At 39.2% G+C, this 18,537-nt stretch overlaps 1 protein-coding gene across 1 annotated transcript in view; it reads left to right on the plus strand.

Moving 5' to 3' along the window:
* Window positions 1–18,537, plus strand: part of STPG2 (sperm tail PG-rich repeat containing 2) — a gene marked incomplete at its 3' end in the record, with an annotated part of 161,879 nt that overhangs the window by 69,403 nt on the left and 73,939 nt on the right. Inside the window, exon 7 of the mRNA XM_079799368.1 lies at window positions 18,198–18,305. Within this exon, the coding sequence (XP_079655494.1) occupies window positions 18,198–18,305 (108 nt within the window). The remainder of the gene's footprint in view (window positions 1–18,197; window positions 18,306–18,537) is intronic.

The following is an 18,537-nucleotide window of genomic DNA, read 5'->3' on the forward strand; positions in this document are numbered from 1 at the left end:
CTCCTCACAACTGAATCTTGGTCTATTTTAGCTTGATGACTTCTACTGACATCACTCTGACAACTCCCTGAGATACTGACCCATCACAAATATCCGCAGGCCTGTAGTGGTAGCAGCTAGTCTTGGTGTACTAGTACTCTGAGACTTTTGCTGAGTGGCCTCAGACCCAGCACTGGCACCAAATTTGATCTGTGTCACCCTTGTGAACACCAGTTGCCCTTCCCCGTGACTCACTGAGAACCTACTCACACAATTTGCATACCACTAGAGGCTCTTTCTGTGGCTGAGCCTAACAAGCAGCCCAAAGGTGGAGGTGGATCTCGGGGTGACTTAAGCATTTTGCTGGTCTACTCCAGACTCAGTGCTACTGGAAGACAGTCTTGGTACACAGCTTGGCCCCTCTGATGTATCCCCAGGCCCATCAGAGGCAGCCACAAAATATGGATTGCTTTGTAGATCCAAACAGGTAGCTCAGGGCTAATCACAAGCAGTGCCTGACGTTGACCTACACCAGAGTTTCTCCCAAGAGGCCCAAGAACTAACACACCTGGTGACGGGCTTCAGAACACATTAGAGCATGACCCAATTAACCATTACTGCCCTATTATTTCCTTCCATAGCCTCTTCAAACTTATTATGTCAGATTAAGGGCTTTATGTTGTTTCCTAGTTTTGAAGCATTCTCTTTTAGACCCTTCCACTAGAAGTCAAACTGTCCTTTATATAACTCTTGAAGTTTGATGGCCAGTCAGGGTAATATCTTGTTCTTTGAATACCCTCTTCTTAGGTTGAACTAAGCATTCAGACTCACAAAACTATCATAAGCCATACTTGACATGGTCCAGTTAGGAGGATAAAGGACAGGAACCACAGCTTGCCTGCCCAAAGTATCAGGAATCCTATCTAATAAAAGAGTAATATACAAATTGACCCTAACTCCACGACACCCACAAGCCATACCCGTAAGCCACGCCCACCAGCCAATCAGGAGCAAATATGCAAATAAACCCAACCAAGATGGCTACAGCCACAGAGAGCAGGAGGGAGGCTTGGGTTTCCCTGGCAACAGAGGAAGCTAAGCTTTCCACCTGCCCTTACCAGCCTAAGCCTCCACTCAAGGCTACAAAGTTTCAATTATAGAAGGTAAACAAATCCAAACAGAAATGGCGGAAGCTATGGAGCTGGAAAGAGCAGGAGGCAAGGGTTGCCCCTGGCAATGGAGGAAGCAAAGCTTCTGCAGCCCTGGCTGGCGTAGGCCTCCACTCCAGGCTACAAAGTTTCAATTATAGAAGATACATCAATCCCAAGAGAAATGGCTGCCGGCCATGGAGCAAGCAGGAGGCTTGGCTCTGCTCCAGGCTACAAAGTTTCAATTGTAGAAGATAAATAAATCCCAGATACCAGGGCCTCCGCTTGGGTTGCCAGGGGGCGTGGCTGGCCTGCAAACCACCACAGGCCCCTCGCCCAGGCTGCCCCACTCCCCAAGGGAACCCCCACCCTGATCCAGGACACCCTTCAGGGCAAACCAGCTGGCCCCCACCCATGCACCAGGCCTCTATCCTATCTAATAAAAGATTAATATGCAGATTGACCATCACTCCAACACACAAGATGGCTGCCCCCATGTGGTCAAAGATCCTGCCCCCATGTGGACACAAGATAGCCACCACAAGATGGCCAGCAGGGGAGGGCAGTTTGGAGGCGATCAACCCTGCAGGGGAGGGCAGTTAGGGGTGACCAGGCTGGCAGAGGAGGAAAGTTGGGGGCAAACAGGCTGGCAGGGGAGCAGTTAGGCATCAGTCAGGCTGGCAGCGGAGTGGTTAGGGGGTGATCAGGCTGGCAGGCAGAAGCAGTTAGGGGCAATCAGGAAAGCAGGCAGGCGAGCAGTTGGGAGCCAGCAGTCCTGGATTGTGAGAGGGATGTCCGACTGCCCGTTTAGGCCCGATCCCACCGGGGTCCCAGATTGGAGAGGGTGCAGGCTGGGCTGAGGGACACCCCTTTCTGTGCACCGGGCCTCTAGTTCTTCTATAAAAGAAGAATTAGCAGTCACACAGTAATTATAGCTAAGGTGCAAAGATATGTGATACATGTATATCAGAATATCAGTGATGTTCTTCCTTGATTAAAAGTCTCATACCCCATAGAAACTAATATCTCTCTTTTTAAAATTTTAAATTATTTTTATTGGTTTCAGAGAGGAAGGGAGAGGGGGAGAGAGATAGAAACGTCAATGATGAGAGAGAATCATTGATTGGCTGCCTCTTGCATGGCCCCTATTGGGGATTGAGCCTGCAACGTGGGCATGTGCCCTGACTGGGAATCGAACCATGACCTCCTGGTTCATAGGTTGATGCTCAACCACTGATCCACACCAGCCAGGTGGAACCAATGTCTCTTGTTCCAATGTTCCATAGGCATAGCTTCCGGAGTCCCCACAAGGGACATGCCAACTACAAGTGATAAAGATACCCATGTCCTAAGCCCAAGAATCTGTTACCTGCCATGGTGAATATGTTACCTGCCATGGTGAAAGACTTTTGCAGATATAATTATCTTGATGGGGGGAGATTATCCTGGATTTCCTGGGCAGCTCCAATGTAATTGCAAGGGTCCTTATGAGAGGGATATAGAAGACTCAGAGTCAGAGAAGGCAATGTGATGACAGAAGCAAAGATTGGAGTAATGTAGGCAACCTCTAAAAGCTGGAAAGGCAAGGAAACAAATTCTCCTCTGGTGACACCAGAAACAATGCAGCCCTGCCAACACCTGATTAGGACTTTTGACCTCCAGATTATAAAATAATAGATGTGTGTATTTTAGCTACTTAGTTGGTCGTATTTGTTGGAACAGCAATAGAAAATTTTTTTTCTTCACTGAGGAGTGAGGATATTTTTTTCATTGGGAGAGTGGAAGGGAGGGGAAAGGAGAAAAGGAAGAGAAGGAGAGAGAGAGAGAGAGAGAGAGAGAGAGAGAGAGAGAGAGAGAGAGAGAGAGAGAGAGAGAGAAAAGAAAAAAATATTAACATGAAGGAGACACATCAATTGGTTGCTTCCTGCTCCCACTCCCACCTGGACTAAGGGCTGAACCTGCAACTGAGGTACCTGCCCTTGACCAGGAATTGAACTTGATGCTCTAACCACTGAGAAAACTGGCCAAGGCATCAATAGAAAATTAATATAGATTTTTTGTACCTGGATGTGGGGTCCTGCTGTAACACTACCTAAACAATGTGAAAGTGGCTTTGGAAATGGGTAATGAGAAGAGGCTGGAAAAATTTTGAGAATAATGGTAGAAAAGGCTGAAATTGCTTTAAACAGAATGTTGGAAATATGAATGGTAAATAATGTTCTAACAAAGGCTCAGAAGGAAGTGAGGAGCATGGTAGAAAAAAAACACCTGTATCATCTTAGAGAATACCTAAATCATCATAAACAGACTATCATTAGAAATATGGATTTTAAAGTCACTGTTAGTGAGGGATCAGAAGAAAATGTGGAACATGTTATTGGAAACTATAAGAAAGAAAATCCTTATTGTATAGTGGCAGAAAATTTAGTAGCATTTATTTGGATAAAGAGATTGGCAAGCAAAGTGTTGAAGGTACACTTAGGTTTCTTCTTGCTGCTTATAGTAAGACTAAAGGCCTGGTACACGAAATTCGTGCATGGGGCAGGGGTTGTCTCAGCCAGGCCTGCACCTTTTGCAGTCTGGGACCCCTTGGGGGATGTCTGACTGCCTGAACTGGCAGTCAGACATCTGCCGAGGGATGTAGCAGTGTGCCAAGTGGCAGGCGGCCAGGGAGGAGCCCAAATTGGGACCAGGCGCCGCTCGCACTCATCCTGGCCTGCTGTGCCTGCTGTTGCAGAGTCAGGAGAGGCTCCTGCTGTGGCAGCTGCACTTGGCAGCCATGAGCCCAGCTTTTGGCCAAGTGTCACTCCCCCTGTGGGAGCTCACTGACCACCAGGGGGTAGCTCTTGCATTGAGCGTCTACCCCCTGGTGGTCAGTGCACATCATAGCGACCAGTTGTTCTGGTCATTCCACTGTTAACAGTCACTTAGGCTCTTATTATATAGGCTAGAGGCCCGGTGCGCGAATTCATGCACCAGTGGGGTTGCTCTGCCTTGCCTGCAGGATCAGACCGAAACCGGCTCTCCAATATCCCCTAAGGGGTCCCAGGTTGTGTGATGGTACAGGCCAGGCCGAGGGACCCCACTGGTGCACGATAGGGGCTGGAGAGGGACACGGGAGGTTGGCCAGCCAGGGAGGAACTGCAAGAGGGCTCCAGGGCATGTCTGGCCCATCTCTCTCAGTCCCGATCACCTGGACCCCAGCAGCAAGCTAACCTACCAGTCAAAGTGTCTGCCCCTGGTGGTCAGTGCATGTCATAGCGAGTGGTTGAATGGCCTTAGCGTATCATTTGCATATTATGCTTTGATTGGTTGAATGGCCAACCAGTTGACCGGACACTTAGCAGATTAGGCTTTTATTATATAGGATGTGCACGGTAAAAGATAAATTGAGGGAAGACCTATGAAGCCAAATGAACCAGGACTTGATGATTTGTAAAATATTCAGTCTTGATTATACATAATGAAAAAGACATGGAAAGTGTGCTTTGAAGAGAAAGCCAATGTTGTGGTTGAACAATCTTTTGCTAGTGTCTTGGAAGGAGAGAAGGCAATGTGATGATGGAAGTAGAGGTTGGGAGTAATATGGTGCCATAAGCCAAGGAATAGGGACAGCCTTTAGAAGTTGGAAAAGACAAGGAAACATACCCTGATGGCATACAATTCCAGTAGTCATTGTGATACCATTGTAGTTAGCTAGTTATGAATACTAGGAAAGGAGTAAAAGGGAGGCCAGCCATTATAAGCATGGTCATTTGGGCAGCTTCACCAGGAAACTGCAGTTTTACACTCCCCAGGGAACCATTTCCTGCAAAACCCTGGGGAAGGGTTTGGACAAATGGGAAGATGGGGCATGTGCAGTGAAATTGGGGTGACATAGGGAAGGTGCTTGCTGCCAGTCAAACATGGGAAAAGAAGTCATTGGTTAGGGGAAAAGGGCCACTACAAGTATATGAAAATTTGGGATACATAATCCCACAAACAAAGGAGTTTCCTCTCTCAGCTCTTGGCCCTTGACTCTCTTGTTTTGCTCCTGCCTGTGCTTCCTCTATAGCCATGTGACCCTGCAGACCCCACATGCAGTGGACTGATGGACTTCAGCGGGTAACACTGGACTGGACCTGTGCTCCAATATGGAGCAGAAACTCTGGACACTGGCTTTTTTCCTAGCTTGGCTGAAGCCACAGCTACACTTCTATGGCAGGGCAAAAGGAAATGGGACCTTGGAAACTCAGGGGTGCAATTCCACAGAAATAAACCTTTCTACAGTGTCTCATCCTCCTGTGGGGCCTCCAGAAATTCTTATTCCAGTGGCACCCCAAGAACCCCACTTACACCAATAATAATTGTATCAATTGCTTGCCTGCTATATTGATTAATCCTCAAATTCAATTGAAGTCCAACTGAATACTCTTAATTAAAAAACTCAGCTGTGAAATAACCTCCTAATAATAAAGACAGCCTTTTCACTCTTAGGCCCTGTCTTTTTGTTCTTATACTTTATGTAATGTAGGTGGAGTGATTGGATTTGCAGTAGTCATTTTATGACTATTGTGTAGTAAAATGAGAAAATGTTCAAAGAATCTCAAAGATTTGGGTACTGATATTATTGAGTCACGGAATCAATGCTTCCCTAACCTATTTCTGGACTTCTTGCTTTATGAGACATTAAAACTTTATTTTTCAAGGCAGCATTGGGTTTGTTGATATATTTGGACAAGTGCATTTCTACCTGATATTCTTATAAAATGAGCTAAAAAGTCAGTGACAGTAATTAGGCTGAGAGAAAGTGAAATTTCTTCATTAAATGATACAATCAAATGTCATATAATATCAGTTGCATATCTTTAAAAAGCACTTATAAACATGTATTAATATATCTGTCCAAACATGTGAGATATTTTGGTTTATACTTGTGTTCAACCACTGATTTTCATAATATTATTTGACCCACACTTATGTGTGCTACATATATATGTGGAGAAGAATTTGGCAACATTTAGTTATATTTATCTTTGGGAACTCAAGCAAAAGGAGAAATGGTGTGTCTTTGATTTTAATTTTGTGGAACATGTGGACTTGAAAACTTGCATTGGGATCAGCAATGCATAGCACTAACCATATTCATGGCAGAGAAGAGCAATCTGTAAATAAAAGAGATTCCACCCAAGTGGCAACCCATACTCTGCTTTGTTCAGAGAAAACAATTGATAATCAACAGTATGCTTTCTAATTTTAGATTGAAAGTAAAAAGTATGGATACTATTAAATTGCAGTCAGTGTATATGTGTTTTTAAAGTATGGATAATGAAGAAATGAGTAATGGATACAACTGTTTGATCACACTGCAGTTCTAGTAAGTTTTCATACTTGCTATTGAAATAAAATATAAATTTAATGCCAGTAAAGACCATTATGATTTTATGTGTGTTTTTTTTTTTCAAATGGCATATCTTAGTATCTTGAGTGGTCTGAAATCATTATTTCTAAGCCAAAACACTATATTTTTTAATGTTGAGGATATTTTCTCAGGATTTTAGAAGACAAACTGTAATACAAATAGTTTGAGACAGACATTTGGACTTTTTCCCAGCTCAATGTCTTTTTTAGTCTGTGGAGAAAGAAATTGATGATGTATTATTTAGCTAATATATAACCACATCCAAATGTTGCAACAGAACATGAAGAAATAATTTCCAGGCCTAAAAACAAGAGTAGATTAGAAATATACTTTCTGTTGTCTTCCAAGTTGAAACATTCAACCTTCCAGTTTTTGGCTATAAAAGGTTAGATAGAACTTGTCATCTGTTAGTACTGAAAGTAGTCTTCAGTGAGCCATCTCTCCACAATTTCGGGCCATTTGTGTTTAATATGAATATCCAGACTTATGGGGCAGCCACTGAACTTGGTGCCATTTATAATGATCTATGATTATGAATTTGAAATTTCTAATTTAGTAGAAGCTAGCATGAAAAATCAATTGCCAATATAACCTCAATTACAAATTAAGCTATCCACCATTGAGTTTCATAAAGCTACCTTGGTAGAAGACTGAAAACGATATTATCCATCTCATTGAAATAAAATGTATTTAATTGATAATTTAAAAATATTATTTTTAATAATGAAAACTAAGAAACATATTTAAAATATACTTATAATTGATGATCTTCATGTACACAGATTACCCAGTAAAGAGGTGCCACAATGTAAGAAACACTACTATTGAAGCTATAGATAAGGAATCTCCTTTATTTTTAGTATTAAATGCCTTGTTTACTTCAATGCTCTTAGGTAATCACAAATATTCTTAATGTAGGGAGTCAGAGTTTCCCTATCATCTTCTTGACCTTTCATCTGTATGAAATTTATATTGACATTCTAGTACTCAGCGTCAGAGACATTCTTAATCTGGTATTTTCATTACTTGTTTATTTGATCCACAACATTATCTGCTCAGGGGATGTCTATATATCTGTCCTTCGGAGCCTACTTTCATACTTCATTTTCTAATGGCCGCCAACACTTCCCCCATATTCTTCTTAGGACTATGAAAAAATTCTAATTCATTGTGTTCACTAACTTGTGAATATAACAGGAAGATAGATTATTTCTTATAACAATAAGAATTGTGAAGATAAAATCAGTCTCTTCATAGTGTTGGGCTATGCCTTTGATGTGACTCAATAGTCTGGACATTGCACAATAATCTAGTTAAAGTAAATACGAGTAACTGGTCCCATTTCTTACACAGCATTTCACAGATTATTTCAGACCTAGGCAATCCTAGTTTTAGAACTATTAATGTGTGTAAAGATCAAATCTCTGTTTATCACCTATAACTATGAATATTATAATTTTATCTTGATACTACAACGAGGCATAGAAAACTTCAACTCATTTATCAAACCTCTTTTGGACTTCTATTTTGTAAGATATGGAGGTTATGCATGAATTTATAGAGGGAGGTGTATTCTTAATATGTTCATATTTATAATAAGACTAGAGGCCCAGTGCATGAAAATTCATGCACTGGAGGGAGCGTCCCTCAGCCCGGCCTGTTCCCTGTTCTCCCCGGGAACCCTCAGGGGTGGGAGGTGACCTGGCGATCAGGGGAAGGCGACGCCCCATCACACCTCTGCTGCTGCCACTTGCAGTGCAAGCCTGGGCCGGCCCTGGTTACCTGAGCCTCGGGCAGCCCTGGGTGGCTGGGCAGCTGCCATCTGAGGCTTGCCTGTACCTCAGGTGTCAGCTGGGCAGCCGCCATCCAAGGCTTGCCTGTGCCTCGGGCCAGCCCTGGGTGGCTGGGGGGCTGAGGGGACTGGGGGACTCCGGAGGCAGGCAAGCAGCATGGCCGGGCCCGCCCCCAGGGTACTGGGCACCACCATCTTGTGGCTGTGGCAGTCAATTAGCATATTCCCTTTTTATTAGATAAGATATATTTAGACCAAGAGCAGAGTGTGAAATCTAGTGGCCAGTGGCCAACATTTGTAATTTTTAGGATTTCATTTAAAAATCCAGATATTTATCTTTTCTTAAAAATGAAAAAAAACAAAACAAAATACCCCCGTCAACAAAACAAAACACCAACCTAATAATAATAATCAGTTGGGGCTGATTAAATGCTGCCCTTGGGGGTGAGGATGAGTGATCTTCAGTGCAGCATTTTCCATTAAACACTTATTTGCCTGCCTGGCCCCAGTAGACATTTGAATTTTTCATCCTTGTGAGTGTAATATCAATTAATCTTATATGGATCCTTTAGTTTTATTTAAGATTTATTAACCTTTACATTATTTCATTTGGATGTGTTCAATTGTCTGTGTATTATTTATTAAGAGTTATTATTTCTTTTTCCTTTAAAAAGAAGAATTTGGGTTTGCAAAACCAGGAAGAATGTAATTATATTTAGTAACTCTGTGCAGAAGTTTATGTTGCATTTCACAGTAATAAATGTTAATGAACTCTGAACATTTATATAGTACTAATTTACCAAAATAGGCATTATAAATCTTGACGACTACTAGATAATCCAACATATAGGATACAATAATTACAGGGAAACTATATAAACTGTTTATATATTATTTTACTTGGTGAAAATTTCGAGCATAAACTTTTATGTACTTATCATTTAGTGAGACTTTTCAGAATAGCCACATTTACTCATATTCTAGCTCAAAACTTGGCAGTGTAGCTTCAGGTTTACTATATTAAATTTTCGACTCAGCTGAATTACTGAAACCAGGTTATTATGAACAATTATTCCAGAAGATATATTAGGGAATCTAGGTAGCTTTTTGTCAGCTTTACTCACTTTCATGTTAGAATGGTCGAAACTGCATAAACCAATCCTATACTCCAATGCAGTTCTTCTCAACCTTTCTAATGCCGCGACCCTTTAATACAGTTCCTCATGTTGTAGTGACCCCCAACCATAAAATTATTTTCGTTGCTACTTCATAACTGTAATTTTGCTACTGTTAATGAATCATAATGTAAATATCTCTGTTTTCCGATGGTCTTAGGCTCTACAGCAGCGGTTCTCAACCTGTGGGTCGAGACAGGTTGAGAACTGCTAGCAGGGTAGCCTAAGACCATCGGAAAACACAGATATTTACATTACGATTCATAACAGTAGCAAAATTACAGTTATGAAGTAGCAATGAAAATAATTTTATGGTTGGGGGTCACCACAAATTGAGGAACTGTATTAAAGGGTCGCGGCATTAGAAAGGTTGAGAACCACTGCTCCAATGCAACAATACACAGTCAAACCTAGTAGCTTACATTTGAATTCTGTCTCTCCTGATATACTTGCATAGATTTACAAGGAAAAGCCACTTTTGTATTTTATTTCTGTTATTGAGCATATGGTAAACTAACTTGCATATCATTTATTCTACTAAGTGCTTTCTGTCACTTATTTAATTTTCTCATTTTAATGGTGTATAACCTAAGTGCTGTATCTATGACCCAGCGGCACTTGTAATGCTATCATTGGTTAATACAAAGTTATTTTCAAATGTTTTTTGTTCACTTAAAAGTTTTCCTTACCATGTTTAGTTGATTTAATTCTACTTAAATTTAATTAGTTTTTTTAAATCATGTAGAATATGTTTGTTTCCAAAGATCAGAAACGAAGAATGCATTATGTTTTCTAAATGAACTAAAATTTATGTTGTAGCTGTGAAAATGATAGACACATATTCTTTTCTACACTCTCAAGTCAGAGTTATATATGGCTCTGTCTAATCAATCATTATGATAGAGTCACTCAAAGAGTTAACTATATCTGGGATATACTTATTAAATATATTTAATTTTAAACCAAAAGCTATTTTTTATTAAGATTATAGTGCCATGAATAACCATATAGCAAAAATTAGGTTGGTATAAGAATACTGAAAATATTTTAAGGTGAAAACTTATTTTGAGTTGTTTCTAAATTTGTTTCTTATTATAAGATGACATAATAGATAAAGAATGTTGAATATTAATTTGTTTTTAGGAATTAGAATAGATACATTTGAATTAGCTCTGGAAAATGGAACAATCATCAGTTGTACCATAATATTCAATCTAGATATTAGCTGAGGAATATAGTAAATAATCTCAAAATTGTTATAATAAAGTCTAAAGATTAGAATGATTCATAAATTCATGAGCCATTAAAAAGTTAGTGCTAAGAATATAGTATTAAAACCAGTATACGAAGAATCACATACATATCACATAATATTCTTAGTTCTTTTCTCTTCTTTCTCTATGCAATTTCCCCAGAAACCACCTAGTTGCATGGCTTCAGGTACCACCTATATGTACTGATCATTTCCAAATATACATCACTTCCAGTGTGTGTTTATACCTTGAACCATCCTCTGAGTTTTAATCTTCCATGAATTACTGTCTATAAGGCATCTCCATCTTGATGTTTTATACAAACTACAAAACTAACATTTTTTAAATGAACTAGTCTTTTTCCTAACTCTGCTCTGGCTTTTATTTTATTTGTTTGACAGTTGCTTACATTCATTAGCCAGGACTGTGTTACATGGCCACCCCTTTTTGGCAGACGGCTGTAACAAGAGAGGTTGGTAATTGGGATTGTGCAGGCAGCCAATACTGTGTCTCAACTACTTACAGGCTATGTTGCTTTTGGAAATAATTTACTTTCTTTTGCACCACAGTTTTCTTATCTGTGAATTGAAATAGTGTCTGGCAAGTGGTAGGTGTTTTGTAAATGTTAACTGTCTTGCTGTCACCTCTTGCTGCATAGCCAATCACCCTAAAATGCAGTGCCTTAAAATAATAATTTGTTATTTTTAATGATTGTACTAGTAGTGGCAGGTGGGGATTGATTGCTAAAGAAGACTCAGGGCCCAAAATGCTTAGCTGCATTAAAAGAGTACAAATAGCAACAGCATTAAAGTGAGAATATTCCTTACAATCAAAGGCTACAAGGATTGCAGGAGTGAGCTCTAATTGTCTTCCTTTTCTAAGGCCATACCAGGACATACTTCCTGTCTCGAATCAGGAACCACTGACTCATGCATGGGCATGTTTTGTACTTCAGAACCAGGAACTATGGAAATGGAGTCTTGGCAGGGTTTCTTATCTCCTGCTGGTCACTTAGGAATATCCTATTACATAACCAGCACCAGCAGTAGAGCCCTGCAGGAGTCCCACCGAGGCCAGGTACAAATCATCAGCCTCATTGCTCTCAGTGAACAATGTGCATGAGCTGATACAAACCACTCTGAAACTCATGGGAGCCCTAATGCAAAGCAAGACTGTTAATTGGTAGTTTCATAACTTGACCAGGGATCAGCAACTTCTAGATACTTTAGCAAAACAGCTCACACCAATTCCAGACCTAGTGGAATTAACCTTCACCACATAGTCATTCTCTGGGTTCAGTAGACTCGGGTAGTTTTTCTGATCCACATGGTATCAACCGGGGTCACTCATGTGGCTGCATTCCAGAGTGTCCAAGACACTTTCATTCATATGTGTGGAACCTTAGCTGATTGGCTGTAATGGCTGTAATGACTGGAAGCTGGCTGGGCCTTGCTTTCCTCCCGGGGAGTTGGACTTGAATGGAGGCTCAAGGCTCTGTGAGTATAAATGGGAACATGTCATGCCCTGTGAGACTTAGGTTTAGAAGGGCCACTGTGTAACCTATACTGTATTTTCTGTGTCAAAATATGTCACAAGACCAGCCCAAATTCAAAGGGAGGGAAATGGAGTAAGGCATGGATTTACAGGAATAGGAGGAATTTTTGGTGGTTTTCTTTGTAGACTATTCTTCATGACTATTATTCTTGTGGTCATAATTATTATCCCCACCACAATTATTCTTTAGCCAAAGAAAGCAAGAAAGCGTTATATGCCTGGACTTCCAAAATAGTCTCCTTTAGCTGGTATCCCCACTTCCAATCCTATTTCCATTTCTTTTTCTTCCAAATCCACAGCCTTGTTGTATTGGGACGATGTTCTAACCAACTGAGCTACCTGGCCAGGACAGAAATAACCAGTGTGGTAGTTAGACATCTGAGATCAAGATGTTGGCATCACCCTATTTACATAACAGCTTTATCAATTTTACCTTAATAAGGTGATGCCAACAAGAAAGCCAGTTCACATTATAGTACCTTGAAAAGTCCAGGAATATTAATTACTCTGGAAGGTAGCAGATGGGACTGAAAAACATCAGGATTGGTGATAATCTGGTTGAGAAGCAGAGTCTCTTGTAGTATGGCATTTTCCCATCCCCACTGTAGGACAAGATGTGAGGTCTGTTGGTGGAGAAATTAAATGAGAGAATCACTGGACTTGGGGACACTGATATAGAAGAAGAAAGAAGTGATGTAACAAACATGGAGGGTATCTCTAGACTTCAGATTGGTGTTTCTAAATACCGTTCACCACTAAAAGAATCATAGCTCCTTAGAGAAATGGCTGATTCCAGGTCTAGAGCAGGAATTGTATATGATGCACTTGAAGCATCTTTTTATACCAGAGAGCAGAAAAGGTATGAAAGACTACTAAGGACATGTAAAAAGGATTCAGAAGTTCATTCAAATAGGTTCTCAATGATCAAAATGGGATAATTTCAGCATCAGTGAGTAATATTATAAAATTTTGAGATAATTCAAATATATTCAACTCCAAGAGTCTAAAATTTAAATTTAAAAAAATTTATTGATTAGTGTTGTAAGGTGTAAGAATCCAACTTTGACACTGGTAAATAAGAGAGTGGGAAAAACCCTATGCTTTTCCTAAGTGAACTGAGCCTAGGGGTTACTAAGTAGTTGATGAAGGAAGTGCTATTTCAGCCAATAAATGAGAAAGAATTTTAGAATTATATCATCATTTTGGAACTCCTAATGAATTATTAGATATATTCAGTAATCATCTATGACTGCTAGCATTGTAAAATGAGAATCAGCTATTATATGTGCCTCCTGGTAGAAGTATACAGCATCACCTATGAGGTAATCTTGCCCCCTTCCCCCGAAGAAAATTGAATTAGAACCTGATCAAGTATTTATATTATACTGCTAGTTTATAGGAAGTATGAGGGATGGACACATAGATAGTCAATTAGGAAAATAAAAAGTCTGGGAAACTTTAAAAAATTGCACAAAAAACTTAGCTTCCTCACCAAATAAAAGGAAAGAAGTGATGGAGAAAAAAACTTATAGATTACCAGAGGCTTAAAAACATTTAATCATTTATAAGAATGAATTTTAACAGGGCTTTGATTAAAACAAATATATAACATTTCTATATCTTTATATTTCTATATTATTATAGGTATGTTTAATATATACCAATTTATGAGGCAGTCATAAAATTTGAACTCTGAATAATAAAGAGTCAAATCATTATTGATTTTTTTAAAGGTAGAAAAATGGTTTTATGGTTATGTTAAAATGGTTTTATGGTATAATCATTATTTTTTGATGATACATTCTGAAGTATTTATTGATGAAATTATATGATATTTTGGATTTGCCTCCTACATCTTTGGTTGGATATGAGTGGAGGAATATTGACCCTGTGTAATGGGTATATGGGAATTTTTATACTATTCTTCTGGGAACCAATTCCAACATGTCATAATTACAAGAGTTTCATCAAAAGGTTGGTGAAGCTTGAGGGGCTCAACAAGGCTGAGCCACATATGTAGTTTACCTGTTGGAACGGCTAAAAAGCATCTCCCTCAAACCTGAATAGGATAATCGTTAACTGCCAGACAGCTCAGGGCTTCTTAATCTGCATGTTATTGCCTCCTGTTGGCCAAACACCTGAACAGCTGTACGCTATTCCTCAAACTGACAATGCTTCTGTAAACCCTACCCTTTGAAGCCCTACCCTTTGAAGTGTATTATCTCCACCTTACCTTAGGACAAATTGTGTTAATAAACAGCACAGGGTCCTGAGTCAAGGGGTAGTCTTTAGCTCCTTTAGCTGAAGCTCCTCTGACCCGCAGTGCTTTTCAAAATTATCTTTCATCCTTGGACCTCTTATTGAATATACACGCAACTCCTTTCTTCAGATTGCTAAACACTTTGTAATGCTGGGACAAGAACCCTGGCATATTCTTTATTTTTCTGTATGTGTTTTTAATTTTTCATCATTTAAAAGTAAGACAAGAAGAAAGTGGAGAGTTTAAATAAAAGTTTACTAGTATATACAGAATGGGGAGAGAGTTCTAGGTATCTTTCATACTCATCTAAATTGTCAACCAACTTGAGAAAAGACTGACATGTGGGGGAAGGCCAATACCAAGGTGAGTTGTGATTCCATCACAGCATAATGAAGTCAATAGGTCTTAAGTAGAATCTTTCCTGAAACTCTAGGAACAATGGAAGTTACACAATCAGTGAAAAGTTATTGCACTTGGATGAAGCCCAGCACTGTGAGTTTTAAACTGGTTTAGGCCTCAAGACTGATTGCATATTAGAAGCAACCAGGAAGCTTTAGAAAACATTTCTTTTTAAAATGTTAATAATGCCCAGACCTAATTTCCATTGGCTTTCATTTATATTAAATAAAATGAGACAGTATTATTTTTTATTTTTTTGTTAATACTCATCTGATGATATTTTTTCCATTGATTTGTAAAGAGAGTATTTGTAAAGATGATATTTTTTCCATTGATTTGAAGGGAGAGGGGAAAGACAAAGAGAGAGAAACATTGATGTGAGAGAGACACATCGATTGGTTGCCTGCCAAACAAGCCCAGGATTGAGCCTTCAACTGAAGTATGTGACCTTGACTGGAATCGAACACAGGACCCTCCAGTTCACAGGCTGACACACTATCCACTGAGCCAAACTGGCCAGGGCGAGACACTATTATTTTGAAAATCTCCCCAGATGATTCTCTTGTGCAGAACCATTAATCTAGTCTGAGCTTTTCAAAAGCAGAGCCCATGCTTTCTTTGCACATAATAAGCATTTTAGTAGTTTCAACATTTTAAAAATATGTTTTACTGCTTTTAGAGAGAGAGGAAGGGAGAGGGAGAGATAGAAACATTGACTGGCTGCCTCCTGCATGCCCCCTACTGGTTATGTTAAAATGCCCGAAACCCAGGCATGTGCTCTGATGGGGAATTAGACCGACAACCTTTCAGTGCACAGTATGACACCCAACCAACTGAGCCACTCTGACCAGGACGTCATTTTTGCTTTTATGAAAAAAAAAAAAAGTTTCCCTAGATTATATTCACTTATCTCATTATTTACACTTAATTTCCCCCCTATAATCTATTACTAATGACCACTTATACAACTGTTGAAAACAGTAGAAAAGCAATCCCAGCATGTCAGTAGTTTTTCATTTTTACCATACCTGTCTATATAGGGAGAAGATAGATATAGCATATATGTAACAATCAAGAAAATAGGTTAACATTGTATATTTGAAGTTATGCTCTCTCCATATTTCTACATTTGATACTTATTTTATAAAACACAAAATTATGCAGAAGTTTCTTTTCTCCTAAACTTAACTTTCTACATGTTCAGATACAAACAATCTCACATTCCATAGCCAAAGTGCATCTTTTCTATCAGTCACCAAATAATGGCATGGATTTGTTTGAGACAAGATAACATGGATCTTTGCATGAATTTTTACAATCTAACCTATTTATAAAAAGAGGTACTTCTGTATAAGAATTTCTCCTAAAGAACTTTTTTCAAATTATTACTGTCTTTAAAATGTGTGCTTTAAGACATTTTACTGAATTAGGAATGGCTAATGCTCCATTTGGATCCACATTATTTCCCAAAGGAACATATCTCTAAATTCTAAAGATATAGCAATGAACAAAACAAAAATAACTGCCTTCAAGCTCACAACATGGCAGAAAATTGTATCCTATATAATAAAAGCCTAGGTGGCACGATGCCCTCATGCGACGTCATCACAAGATTGCCACCATAAGATGGCCGGCAGGGGAGGGCAGTAGGGGTGATCAGGGCGGCAGGGGAGAGCAGTTGGGGGCGATCAGCCCATCAGTTAGACGTCAATCAGGTCGGCATGGGAGCGGTTAGGGGGTGATCAGGCTGGCAGGAATCAGGCAGGCAGGCGAGCGGTTAGGAGCCAGCAGTCCCGATTGTGAGAAGGATGTCCCTGTGGGTCCCAAGGGGTCCCAGATTGGAGAGGGTGCAGGCCGGGCTGAGGGACATCCCCACCCCCATGCACGAATTTTGTGCACTGGGCCTCTAGTTTTAAATAGTAAAAAATGGTTAGGTTAATAAACAGGTAGGAGAGGGGACAGGACTTGTTTGGGGAAGGCAATGACATTTTAGATTGGACTGGAAATGACACATTGAGAAAGTGACCTTGAGTAGTGACTCGATTGAAATGGAGTGATCCCTGGAGTTATCCAAGAGATCATTCCAGCAAAGAGAATGGCAAGTGCACAGGTCCTGAGGGAGATAAATGCTGGGTATTCTTGAGAACTGAATAGGGAGAGTAGTAGGAGATGAGGTTAGAGTGACAATTGTATGCCTGGGGATGAAATTCATATCATACTAAGGACCTTGGTTTTTGCTCCAAGTCAGATTGGAAATCATTGGATGGGTTAAGAAGGGGAGTGGTGCAATCTGACTCAGGGTCTTAACTGGATTGATCGCTAGCTGCTGTTTTGAAAATACTCTGAAAGTACACAAGGGTAGAAGCAGGGTGGGCAGTTAGGAAGATTTCAAGATAATCTAGGTAAGAGATGGTGCATGGATCAGAGTGGTATTTGTGGAGGTGGAAAAGAGTGGTTGGATTTGGACATATTATAGATAGAGATGACAGGATTTGCTGATAGAATTTTATTATATATTCAACTTATAAGCTAAGTATTTAATTCATAAATAAAGGATTTGCATCTAACTTTTTTATAATAGGAAAGATACTATTTTAAGGTAATTAAAATATTTGATGATGAATAAATAGAACTTTTTGATATATATTTAAACTGTATTACTAAGATAATACAAACTCAATCCCAGTGTTTACTGATTAAGTTTTTATCTACTGTAAAATATCTAGTAAAAAGATTAATATCTTACATCTTCTAACATTTGTAGTTAAAATAAAATATATTCTGAAGTTTATTTGCTGATACAGAACAGTTTATTGATTAACAAAAATTTGAAATACAGTAAAATATTTTTTTAGAGCTGGTTGTATACATTTAAATGGAAGAAATTTGGGAGCCACTTTTATTCATTGTAATGTTTAATCATGTGAAGAGCTGGATATTTTTTTCTGAGCTGTATCAGTAGAGGGCAGTAAAGTTTCAAGTAGTGTGTTTTTAGGTTCCTAGGAAGCTTTGATAAGGAAAATTTCTTTCTTTTTTTCTGTTTGTGTGTGTTTTTTTTCTCTTAAGAAGTTTGTTCTGGCTTTCCTTTTAATGAAGTGCTACGGTAATATCATATAGAAATTCACTTAAAAACCCTGTCGCTTTGGTTCAGATGTTTAGCTAACTGTTCCCTTAGGTGCTATAAATGCTTTCTTAATGAGAACATGTATTTTTTTTTTCTTTTTGTAATGATTTAGGGAGTTCCAGGGCCTGGAAAATATGACATTAAAAGTCAATTTGAGAAGACTGAAAGTGTGACACCAAATGTAAATGATGCATCACATGCTTTTCTTTCTCAATCTCAGGTAATGGTCTATAGTCATTTTCATAAGTTGAGTATAATAGGCATAATGTGAAGCCAGCAACAAATCCAATGATGTTCAGGGAGATTATAAAAAGGGAAGTGATATTTAAGCAAATTGGAAACACACATGGCCTGAGCAAATCATATTACCAAAAGATGTGGGTAAAATGAAATGAAATAACATGATAACATTAGCAATAATATGCAAAGATGAATATTTGAATTGAAACCAT

The sequence above is a fragment of the Cnephaeus nilssonii genome (assembly GCF_951640355.1).
Source record: "Cnephaeus nilssonii genome assembly, chromosome: 1".
NCBI lineage: Eukaryota > Metazoa > Chordata > Mammalia > Chiroptera > Vespertilionidae > Cnephaeus > Cnephaeus nilssonii.